The sequence below is a fragment of the Podospora pseudoanserina genome, chromosome 2 (assembly GCF_035222485.1).
Source record: "Podospora pseudoanserina strain CBS 124.78 chromosome 2, whole genome shotgun sequence".
NCBI classification, from domain to species: domain Eukaryota; kingdom Fungi; phylum Ascomycota; class Sordariomycetes; order Sordariales; family Podosporaceae; genus Podospora; species Podospora pseudoanserina.
The window spans coordinates 4,457,117-4,468,857 of record NC_085921.1 but is presented as its reverse complement, the minus strand read 5'-3'; the positions used below and the strand labels follow the sequence as shown (position 1 = coordinate 4,468,857).

At 51.0% G+C, this 11,741-nt stretch overlaps 2 protein-coding genes across 2 annotated transcripts; both read right to left on the bottom strand.

The window, feature by feature from the left end:
• Positions 1 to 576: 576 nt before the first annotated feature.
• Positions 577 to 2,972, bottom strand: QC764_212150 (uncharacterized protein; the record flags this gene model as incomplete). Its single annotated transcript, XM_062944921.1, has 4 exons — positions 2,458 to 2,972; positions 1,795 to 2,194; positions 1,464 to 1,730; positions 577 to 1,402 (listed from the first exon to the last, which is right to left on the bottom strand). Exons 2-4 carry the CDS (start codon positions 2,061 to 2,063, stop codon positions 577 to 579), a joined length of 1,362 nt encoding a protein of 453 aa, XP_062803799.1. The 5' UTR covers positions 2,064 to 2,194; positions 2,458 to 2,972.
• Positions 2,973 to 6,810: 3,838 nt separating this feature from the next.
• Positions 6,811 to 11,537, bottom strand: QC764_212140 (uncharacterized protein). The gene is made up of 3 exons (XM_062944920.1): positions 9,365 to 11,537; positions 8,312 to 9,298; positions 6,811 to 8,254 (listed from the first exon to the last, which is right to left on the bottom strand). Exons 1-3 carry the CDS (start codon positions 9,798 to 9,800, stop codon positions 7,524 to 7,526), a joined length of 2,154 nt encoding a protein of 717 aa, XP_062803798.1. The 5' UTR covers positions 9,801 to 11,537; the 3' UTR covers positions 6,811 to 7,523.
• Between the last annotated feature and the right edge of the window lie 204 nt (positions 11,538 to 11,741).

Here is an 11,741-nt window from a genome sequence, read left to right as displayed (position 1 = left end):
CAGAAAGCGGCAGGCAATGATTGCAAATAAGAGATGATCCAAACTCTGTGTGAGGGATTGCAACTAATGCATCCATTGAAACTCCATAGCTATATCTATGAGGTCAGGACTACCTGATTTTATCTCAGTTGACTTTTACCAGCCCTCCCAGTTACTATGAGACATAAATATCCCAAACCCCTGGAAACTTTTTGAAGGACAAGAATGTCTCAGGTTTAATCCAAAATAAACATAAAGAAAAGTCCGAACTCGATGTCGCATCAAAGCTGTAACTCGAGTTCCCATCATACCTCGTGTGTACATGACAGATATAAAAGTCATAAAGTGATTGTAAAAGAACCAAAAAAAAAAAAAAACAAGGAAAAATCCAGGGGTATAAGTCTCCGTAGCCCGTTTCCCACCGCTACCCAGAACCACCGCGCAACTGCTGTCTTGCAAAAAAAAAAAAAAGGTGGCTGCATAGAATACATGTGAATTAGGCCCTGAGCCATATCCAAAATCTCTGTACTTTGAGTCTTAACGCCAAAAAACAATCAAGGCGATACTATTAAGAAACAAAAAATGATGGCAGCATGTTCAATCTCGACCCAGCGTATTTGAAGGTGGCTCAATGGGAGACCGATCCTCGGCGTGTGATGCTGACCCCGCCAACTCCGTCATGCTTTCTGTCTCGTACGTCTTGTCGCTGTTCTTGAATGCGTTCCGTCCGCTGCTCATCATCTGGAAGGAACCATCGCCGTGGGAATGCTGATCCTTGTGTCCAAACCAGGCCTTGGTATCCTCCCACAGCAGTTGACACGCTCTCCACGATGTGACGACGTAGATGATGGCGTTCCAAAAACCTTGGAGAGGAAGCACAAAGGCGGACATGTATTCAAGTGGAAGCGACGCTTGCTCCCTATGGACGACAGAATATACGCGGTTGGCGCTAGAAGGAATCCATGTAACAAGCATGGCGGTGAAAAATAGGATGGAGCACTTTGTGTAGGACCAGGTCGCATTGTTGGCTTCATAGGCAGCTCGACGGCGGAGTGGGTTAGCCCCAGCGGTGGCGTTGCGTGTCGGAGGATCGATTGTGATGTTGGTTTGTGTAGTCGGCGGTATATCGCCGTAAGAGTCCCGCTCGGGAGCTCGCTTGTTAGATGATATGTGAACTGAGTAGGCAGCATTCGGTGCTTTCGGTTGTTCGTTTCCGCTTTGTACGATGCCCAAGGTTGCAAGACTTTTGTCAATGACTTCAGAGGTAACCGAAACCTCGGTGGTCTTGACCGAGCTGAAGGGGTCCTCTGTGATCGGTTCGTGGTCGTGGTGACTGGTGCTAAAGTTACGGAGTTGCTTGTGTTTCTTGTAGATTTCGCGGCCAGCGCGGATGTAAATGAAAAAGGTGATGAGAATAACAATCCTAGAAGACCGAAACGCTTAGTGTTTGGTTCGAGTGGGAGAGATCTTGGGTAACAACTCACCAGATCGGTCCGTAGAACGTCGCAATGCGGAAGATGTCCCACCTAGGGCTCACCCAGCACCACAGCGTTGCGTTCCCATACATCTTGCCTTTTTCCGGGGTCTCAATGAAGATGAAGGTGAGGGCGACGATGAAGGGAATCCCATAGCAGCAGAGAAGATAGGGGATTTCCATCTTTCGTAACCGAGCTCCATCAAACTTGAAATAAAAGGTCAAATACACATTGACCGCCATGGCCAATGTCCAAAATGTATCAGCGGGCATGAACCTGACGAGACAAATCAGCAACTGAATGGTAAGGTCCTTTTCTCCCCCCCCCCAAAAAAACGTACATTTGAATGAGAAATCCCTGGAATTGGCAGCCAGCCGATCTTGGATTCGCGATGAAGGACCGAGCCATCAACGTGGCAGCATTGGTCATGAGATTGCCAAACGAGGCATAGAATACTAGACGGTTGATGGGTTTATGGAACGCTTTGGAGGCGCAAAAGGTGCCAATCACAAGGACTGAGCCGAGGAGGGAAAAGACGGAGCAGGTGCGCTCAATGATGCTGAACACATCGACCGGGAGCTCGGCCCGGGGATTGGTTGTTTCGGCCATCTCGATCACTTGCGCACCATGAAGTCGAACTGAAGTGTTTGAAGAACAGCAACGGCGTCGCGATGTAGTTGTGTTCACGGGCACGACTGGCTTTTAATCAGATCTTCCAAGTGACTGTCTCCCGCCGGTCTCTGGCTTTGTCGTCAGTAAGCGTAGAGTTTGCCTCGGGTTGAGAGTGAAGTGCTGGCGTGAGTGTGATCAAACAAGCTTCGGAGTGTTGGCACCGGCGTAGATGTTGGCGAGGTCAACAAGGCCGTGTGCGATGTTGAACCCAGCTTCCCATCGCGAGACCCAGGATAGTGGAATCGAGGAAGGTGTAGAGGGATAGTGGGGATTCAAGTATTCAACCAGAGCTTGGGAGAGAAACGGAGCCCGGACGAAAAGGAGCACCTACCTGATCCCAGAACGGCTAGCCAGAATGCAAAGCCGTCATGAAGAGGACATGGAGAAATGTCATGCAGGGCCCAACCACGAACCAGGCCAGCTTCGCAGTGGCTTGGCTGTATCCCAGGGGTTGCAACACTAAGCAAAAGACGGTCTAGATGAACGGGAGGGTACACCACTGTACCGTGTCTTCTCCCACGGATCGTTGCCCCTCGATCTGCATATGATGCAGACAAAAGCTGGGCAAAAGGGGGCCATGGGTACTGGCACAAATACTTGCCTGTAGAGAAACGAAGAGATGGCTTATGGACACGGATGTGAAGGCGTAGGATTGGCTGAGAGGTCAAATAAGGTGGGTAGCCCAACGCTGTGTACGGATGATAAACGAGAAGGAAAAGGCAATCTGCGACATGCTCGGTCCGCTCCCGAAAGTACGTGTACGCCCATAATACACCTTACATATACTGGAGGATATCTGCAATTCTGGTCAGTTTTCTTTTGCAAAAATTATCAGGTGCTTGACTGAAGACCTCGACACACAGCGGCAAGCGGGGTTGTTACCAGTCCAAGATGTGGTTCTTTGGTTCCCATTTTCTTTTTTGCAGGGGTCCCAGAGCTCCCCCAGAAAGATCCACTTCCGATGGTGACATACCCCTGCGGGTACCCTGCAAGTCATCTTGGCGTTGAAAACGTCGCTTTCCGTTCAGGCTCACACTGCCTTATCCGTATCCTTCGACATCAGCATGATCAACCATCGGATGGAAAAAGAAGAAGGGAAACACCACGCTTTGCCGGTTGTACGGGATTGTATGTATGTCGTGGGATGTGACGGCTTCCTGTTTCCATTGCCAAACATCATCCGTGTTCGATTGACACTTCTGAATCCTAGGCTGTATTGTGATGCTGGGATATCCTGACAGAAACGGACTTGACGGTGTCTTTCCAAAGGCCCTCGCCGCTATCGTTTGCCCAGGCGTTTGCTACGATCTGAGTCGTGAAAGGGGAGCAAGAGGGCTGTGACACACTGGTCATCATTTGCTTTGACGTTTCTCAGCGAAGCGTTGATGTCCAAACTGGCTGTCTCAATGACTCGGGGAAAGAGGGTATTACCCAAGTATTTCGTAGCTAGCAGTTCAGATGGTGCTCAACTCGACCCGCCAAACAAGATATCAGTTCCATTGTTACCTCCCTCATCAAAATGGCAGAGATGGATCGAATTGAGGCTGGGGGAAACACATCAACCACGTGGGGGGACTCCACATTTAACCAGGCCCCCCGGCAACCATTACGTGAGCCAAACCCGTTTCGACTGTTGACCGTTTTCAATCCCGGTTAGCGTTCCCCGCTTTGAGATGGCTTCTCCGTTCTTGCAGTGAAGACCCAGGTTTTTCTGTGTCCTCAACCATGGCTCGTCTCCTGCACGCTCAGACTGGCTCTACGACAATCACCATTTCACCAACCACTTTTGGGTTCTACTGTCTCCAACCGTTGCTAGCGTGCGGAGTCTCGCAGTCTTTCATCAATTCTCTCTTGACTCGAGGAAGACAGACGGGCAGTAGTATTCGTATCTACAATTATCCGACTTCGGATGTCTGTAACACCGGTAGATGCTTCATCATATTTTACCCGACATGCCTCTCGCCCAGCTCGACACGGGTAATCGATGTTTTGTACGAAGCAGTCGACAAGGTTGCCAAGATTTGTTTCATCAACCACACGGCATGTCCGGTGGCGTCGAGGGCATCGACCACGAGTTCGTAGGGCTCAGGGGTTGGCTCTTCGGCGTTCTTAGCTTGTCACGCATGTCAAGATGCTGCTAAACTTGAGTTTTGAGACCTGGTCCTAGTCATCACCCCTCAACCACAGATTTACAGATCTCGTCCACATACATCGTCACATGGTAAAACCGATACCAAGTCGACACTTCAAGCATCGCTTGCTTCACGAGATGAGTGCTTCACCACGCCCTTCACCATATCGTCTACAGGCGAGATAGAAAAACGCCCACGCAACCCATCATTCCATCGAGATTCTATCGGAAAGCTCGGCCAGCAGAGAGATTGGAAGTTCAACCCCCTCCTACCTCCAAACACTCCAAAGTCTGGGTGTATGTGTGTACTGATAGTTTCCCAGGCGGATAGCTCTAGACCAGAGCTCCTGCCCTCCTTTCGGGCGGGCTTCTGTCGACATGTCGGCGTTGCAATCTTTTCTGACTGCCTGGTAGCGAGGTATTGCTGCATGGAAACCGACACCCGTGCCGCTTCTCGCAGAGACCAACTCTCCCGCAGGCCTGGTTGGAAGGGATACGACACCCAGTTTCTAACTGAGCCTTGGTATGGCAGCTCCGGAAGCTGCGAGCTGGTTGCCAAACCTACATGTCATATGGCGGCCAGCCTTATGCGAGCTTGTAAGTTGTACTGAGCAACCCAGCACCACTCATACAGAACACTGCCAGCCTTTCACCGATGGTGGTGCAATCAGTGTCAAGAACACTGCGATTCTGGCGCTCCCGTTGAGCTTAACTCAGCGCAACCTATATCCCCCTCACTTTTGTTGAAGCAATATCAAAGCACGGACTCCCAAGAATCACAACCCAATCAATCCGCCTCGCGAGGTCCCCTAGACCTAAAGCTCAGACACGGCCAAGAACCCGCTTCCTTTTTAACCATGCTCGACCACGAGGAACTAACATTCTTAGTCCCTCGCGCCGGCTCGTACACAAAAATGGAATTTTTTGGAGAATACCCAGTGTGCAGCAATGAAAAGAGCAAGGTGCCTGGTTCTAGCTGGCAAGCCACCCGCTCAACGGCGTCAACAGTTCTCCGAAGCCATTGAACGCCTCACCCGGAGGACTTTTCCGCTTATGGGTAAAAGAATGGCAACCGTGCGCCGGTCGTTGGCAAACGCCACCGATCAGATGGGTAAAACGGTCATCATAATATTCTTGTTTTTGCAGAATGCATTCTGTTTGCGCTCAGGCCTTTTTTCTTCAGCAGAAAAATGTGTGGGAAGGAATGTTCTGTGGCCTGCAGGTGAGGGGAGGGGGGGGCGGGCGTCGAAACTGGCCCATGGAAAGGGGTTGGTTAATTGGCTGAAATGGGGGTTGTCGTCCCAAGTTGTGTCTCTTGTAACCTGGTCGTCGGTCCAGTCCCAAGAATGCGGGAGGGACTCGGACCTCCTTTTTGCCTGTACCCCGCATCGCCATCGGTCGCCAATGTATGTAAGTCTCCCGTTGATGGCCCTGCTCCGGAGACCCGGCCGGGTGAGCCGTTAGTGTTTGCTTTTGGAGGGCATCCTTCTTTGCAACGGTGGGTGGTGGGTGGTGGGTGGCATCCAGCATCCAGCATTCAGTGATGGGGTGGTGTAAGTGACGTTGATGTGATGGTATTTATCAACTTTTCATCCTATCATTGCTAGGGCGAACTTGGACAATTCACTTGATGGTCACTTTTGTCTCTCAATGGCGAATTAGTTTGTATGCGCGGACGCATTGCAATGATATCCAAGCCTTTTTTTTTTTTTTTTCCTAGATAACTACCCTTGACTTCAAGTGTTTATTCCATAGCGCTCAGTCAACCACCACTGCCTACTGCACCTCGTTTTCAACAAAGCGACAACCATGCAATCTTTCTGCAAAGTTCGCAGGATAAAAGACACTTTACGCGGGGGTCAGGGGTGGTGTCTAAGCACAGAAACCACCTGAGCAGCCTTGCATAATAAAGGACCGTCACGGATGATTTTGGGGAATGGAAGAGGAACTGGCTACAAGCAACATGGACAGCGCCTACATACATGCCTAGCTAGGCATCCGGAGAGGTGCCAGTTGCAAACAGCATATCACAAAGCAGACAGACAGATATGTGTATGCCCTTTAGTGGTGATAATCACAGCTTTCTTTCGGGCCCGGTGTTGAACATGTCTATAATGCCCCCTCGGAAAGAAGCAGGGTCCATCAAATCTAATCCCACACTTGAGTATAATCTACGAGCAGCAGAGGTTGAAACTGAAGTCGGAGAAGAACGATGATGAGGAAAAGTGAACCTATCAACCGCCGTGAGAGAACGTCAAAGAGCGAAATTATGCTGCCTGTCGTGTGTGTGGCTATCATACCTAGGGAAATAACCACCCTGAGTTATAACAAGACACAACCAATTTCACCATCCAAAGCCACCAAACGTACAAGAGAAAAAACTAGCATTGTTTGTTTGTTTAGTAGACTATGAGCATCCGTCCCCTCCCCCCCAACCCGCATATGCAAAGCTTTTCAACACTCTCATCCTATTCATACACATACCTCAATCACACCGCATTCACGCCATCCCCCATATGTCCCAAACCCCATCATGAACCCCCCAACCCAACTCCCCTATGATCACGTACTATTCATACAACACATCAAAACAAAAAGATAACCTTCCCCATCCCCATGACAAAACATCAGCCAAAGAGACTCAAACCCAGATCATACAAAAGTTCGTTTCCTTGTCGGAAGCTACATACAATACATGAAGAAAAAAGACCCCCAAAGCTAAGTAAGATCCTCGAGCTTTGTGAGGGGGGGGGGACAGAAAAGAAAAACAAACGCCACTGACCAAACCAGCCTGGTTTCCAACCTTACCCCTGACTTGAAGAGAAACTTCCCCTCTTACCCGGTGAAAGAAAAGCCCGATTTGGAAATCTCTATGACAAATATACAGGCTGAATAAAAAGGCTAGCCCCCCATTTCGTTTGCCCAGCTTCCGGTTTTTGAGATTATTGTTGGCCCCGTTCATGAGAATGTTGCACAACTTGTCCAAAGTCAGAACAGGCGCGGTACCAGAGAAAGAAAAATTCATGCCTGAATGGAGGGAGCCCTTGATCGGTCAAAAAGCCAACTGTTGTTGCAATAACTCGATGGCAAAGCCGTTTCGATGCACAAGGAGACCGGTCGCTCTGTCCCGTAATTCCAGGGGCAATAATTGATGCTGTGGAGGCCGAAAAGGAACAAATAGCAAGAATGTTGTCGAGTTTCGATACAACTGGTCCATTGGCAATTGATCGTCAGAAAGAGCGCCCAGTATCGTTGGGTCCAGCAGGTTAGTACGAACTGTGGTGAGAGTTGCCGTTACAGTCTTCACCATTCTTGGTTGCCTGGATGATGGAGTACTCCCAGTAGGTACCAAGCTGAATGCACTCCTCGACGCATTCCGTAATCTCCCACCACCAGGCCTTTGCGCGCACATTCTTGGACCACATGTCCTGCCACAGCATCCTGCCAACCACGCTCCGGAGGTCTCCCATAATCATGGCCTCCTGGTCGTGAGGATCCATTGCTCTGACCTTGCCCTTGCCATTGTCGTGGCGCGACTGGGAAGGCGGGATGGCTTGGAACTTGTTCTTGGTGGTGAAACTGTTCAGGCCGTCGAGCTTGGCTGCCTCCAGCCATCTCGGAAACACTCTGCTGGGGGTGATGCATCGAAATTCGGCCTCCAGGCTGGTGGTCAGGTGTTCTTCCAGCCATTCTCTCATGTGTGGTCCCAGAGAGTGGGCTACTGGTGATGGATCTATCACCACAAGATGCAACACTCCTTGAGGGGCGAGACAGTGGTAGATCTTCTGGAGAAGCTGGGGAATCTCTTGGCTTGCCAGCAAAGAGGGCATGGACAAACAATGCACCGAGGTGAATTTGTTCGCTTCCAGGGCAAGTGAAGGTGAGACAGGCCAGGGAAAGGATTGGACATTCGGGTACTGAAGATGAGGAATGGGAGTTGAGTTCATGTGCTTGATACTCGTCTCCGGGTGGAGGACTGCGAGATAGGATGTCGTAGCTGTAGGCGACGAGTTAGCGGGGATTTCAAGCTATTGAAGAGAGAGATGGTTCGTACAGTCAGAATCGAACAGTGACAGGACATCTGGACCTTGGACAAATGGCTGCGCTCCGGCCACAGTGACAGCTGTATTGTCACCGCCCCTGATCTGCTGTTCCATCCCGTACAGGGAGGCCAGCATCCATCGCTTCTTTTCCTGCTCAAGCTGCTGGTAGACTATGGGATCTGTAACAGTACCCCAGTTCTCCTTGAGACGTGCGAGGGCTACCTCAGGAGTTGCCTGGGCCATTCTCTTCAACTCCATCTGCAGAGCCTGAACTCTCAAAGTCGCCGCGTAAGCAGCCTCGGTGTCTTTTGGTAGCCGGACTCGCCTTTTTGGCACAACCAAAGGAGCTTCTTGGGCAACTGGAGACGCCTCCGTGGCAGGAATAGGAGCTTCTTCGACACTGCCCGGCTTGGGTTTCCACTGATCAGGGGGCTTCCACCGATCTGGATTGTAGTAACCCTTGGGCTGATATGAGGGTGGGAGAGTGCTGAGCATTCTTGCTCTGGATGGACGAGGCGTAGGTTGAGTCGGAGGTCGGTTTGGGACCTCTGGCAAGGGCCCTCGAGGCAAAGGGGCCATCAGAGGTAGCTTGACAGCACCTTGTGACTGAGGGTGCTGCTCGTTGGGCTGTTTGGGCTCCGGCATGCTGACGGGAATCGGTCTGTCTGACGCGTGAATAACTTCATACCAATTGTCAATGAAGTCTGATACTGACTTCTCAAGTTCTGTTGATAGAGAGGATATTGAGCGTGAATTCTGCGTTGCCGGAGTTTGCGGTATTATGTTGTTTATGAGAATAGTCGGTTGGTTTCCTAGGCTCGCGACTCTCACGGGACCAACAGCTCTGTTGTGGTCGGTGGTTGTGCTTTTCTTCATCGAGTCGCTCATTGGGCGCACGGGCTTTTGTGCCTCTGATGCAAGCACATCTCCCATCGTTCCTTCCCCCTGAAAGTCCAGAGACGGCGTTGTTAGGGCAGTGGACTTGGAGAGCATTGACTCTGGGGGACACATTAGCACTGCCGGTGTTGGCAATTGGAATGGTGTGGGTTTCCCAGAAACCATACCTTTGGATGATCTATCCGTTGGCGCCCCCCAGCTCCCACTTGTTACCGTGGTGGTGTCTTCTACAATGTTCTTTTCTGTGAGCGTGGTCTGTAGTCTGAGAGACTTGTCAGACACAGTCGACGACCGGTTTGTATTGCCCAGGGCCGAAACCGCAGCAGCCAGCAGAGATGTCCGTCTTGATTTGCCATCGTCCTTTGTCGTTTCTGGCTGCAATGTGTCCTTCCTCTTGTTCTTCATTGACATGCTGTTGCGCTTCAAGCCCATGGATTCAAAGAGGCTCATGGCTGGTCGCTCTTCAGTCGAGGAGGGGCGGCTGCCTGTTGACCCATGTACGCTCTGAACATCCTCCTTCTTTGAGTTTCTTTCGATTCCCTTGCGCGCTCGTCTCTCCCCAACCTTTTCGATAGAAACGTCGGACCAGTCGACGTCCCACATAGTGAACCTGCCACTGATGGCGAAAGCAGAAGGAAAACCAGGGTGTTTACAGGATGCCGGAAGAGCCAATACGGTATGCGATGCCGAGTTGAAACTGGTAGTTTGCCGAGACTAATGCTCAATTGCCCAGCCCACCGAAAAGAGAGAGCGAGTGCGAGAAAGAGCAGCGACAAGCTACTGAATTACTGTGATTAGGTCCTCTGGGGTTAGATTGGCTGAGGTGGAGAGCAAGTGCCGAGATCAACCCTCTAGCCAACCCTGACCCTTTTTTTTTTGTTGAATCGGCTCAAGTTTGCCTCGAAGGGGATGAAAGACCCGACGTAACCAACCCCTCACAAGAGGGGTAAGACGATAAATAGGTTGACCAGGATTGGCGATTGATTTTTTGTGTATTATTATTATGTCTTGCCACACAGGAGCTGGTGAAGTTGTGGTAGCTGTTGGCCTCTGGACACGCTGAGATGGGAGTATGATCCCCCTGCAATGCAGGGAATCGAGTGAGACACTGTCAGGTTGCGCTCGGTACGTGATTGGGCACTCGTGCATGCAACGAGGGAAGTAGAAGTCGTGCTGTATGCCAGGTGCCTTTCTCGGGGCCGGAAAGGCAAGTTCGAACCGCGAATGGAGGAGGAAGAAGCGGCGTTCTTCCAGGGTAAGGTTAGATGATGACAGGAGCAGGCAGGCCTATCATGAAGCTGCTCGTCGTCAAATTGACAGCTAAGGTACAGTAGCTTCGACTTCAAGCGGTGGGATGAAGGGGTCCACTGGCGGGCACCGAAATCTGTGCTCCCTGAGAACCTCACAAGAAGTCTCGGCCGTTAGACTGCAGCTCGGCGTTCGCAAAGTCAACCCCTTCCCTGTCCTGCAAAGGTGTGTCCGCCAAACAAATCGCCATTCCAGATACATGGCGTCGTCTGGGGCTGATTTGTTCTGCAGCCAAAGGAACTTCAACGGCCAAACGCCATCTACCTCATCAAGTCAGACCATCTCGCATTTTTGTGAACCTCCACCCATCACGGCCCGCCCCACGTCTGATCTCGAAGACCATGCCAACAGCCCTGCGGCGTCATCAAGAGCATACTTTTTCCTTACCAACGACAAAAGGCCGCTATTTGACGCTCTTCGACTCGGCCCAAGTTGGACAATAATGAGTTGATAGGGGTCACAAGAGACGTGGTACTACCACTGTCAGCCGTCCGGAGGTGCATTGGAAAGGGTAGGTAAGTGACGTGCAGTAAAATCCCACTTAATCCCGCCGCGCTGCCGTGGAAGGTAGGTAGGGTAAGAAAGATGAGATAGCATCATCACTCGCCTCACTACTAATATTGATTGCTCTAGACGGCCGATATCAGGCTCTCCCAACAACGCTTGGGGTGTTCGCGTTCTTCCTCGCGTCCTTCCTCGATGGAACTTCACCCACGTCTCGGATCTCACAGAAGACGCCAGATGCCATAGGTGTGATGTCCCACACGGACGGGAGCTTGGCTGCTCCTGGTGTAAATGCGACGGGAGGGCAGGTGAATGAAGGAATAAACAGATGAAGTTTGCCCAATTCGCCCCTGCTTATCCCATGCAGTCCGCCTCACCCGCTCGTCGGATATGCTGGCACGCGATGGGTGTAAGAAAGAGAACACGGATAGATGAAAAATGAAGTTCTGCAAATGGCTACAAGCCCTGGCCGCATATTGACATATTGATCCAGCCATGTTCGAGATAGAGCTTCTATGAGGAGGGCCGTTGACAGACGTTGATAGAAGAAATGTGCTCGAGGTCCCTGACCCACATGTTTGATGCCAAGCCCAAGATCGCCGTTGATCTGGAGATCCACCAACCATCGAGCTGACCCATGTCCCTATCGGGTGGCATCCGGGGAACCGATCCATTCTTTCTCAACTGCCGACAGGAGATGGAGCCTCAGTGGATCTTGGAGCTTCTCTTTCC

What these genes read in the sequence shown, in the direction of transcription:
- QC764_212140 (XM_062944920.1), bottom strand. Translation starts at nt 9,800, where the DNA reads ATGTGGGACGTCGACTGGTCCGACGTTTCTATCGAAAAGGTTGGGGAG. An exon ending in AACGGATAGATCATCCAAAG is followed by an intron (nt 9,299 to 9,364) that starts GTATGGTTTCTG and finishes TGTGTCCCCCAG; the next exon opens with AGTCAATGCTCTCCAAGTCC. An exon ending in GTCACTGTTCGATTCTGACT is followed by an intron (nt 8,255 to 8,311) that starts GTACGAACCATC and finishes CGTCGCCTACAG; the next exon opens with CTACGACATCCTATCTCGCA.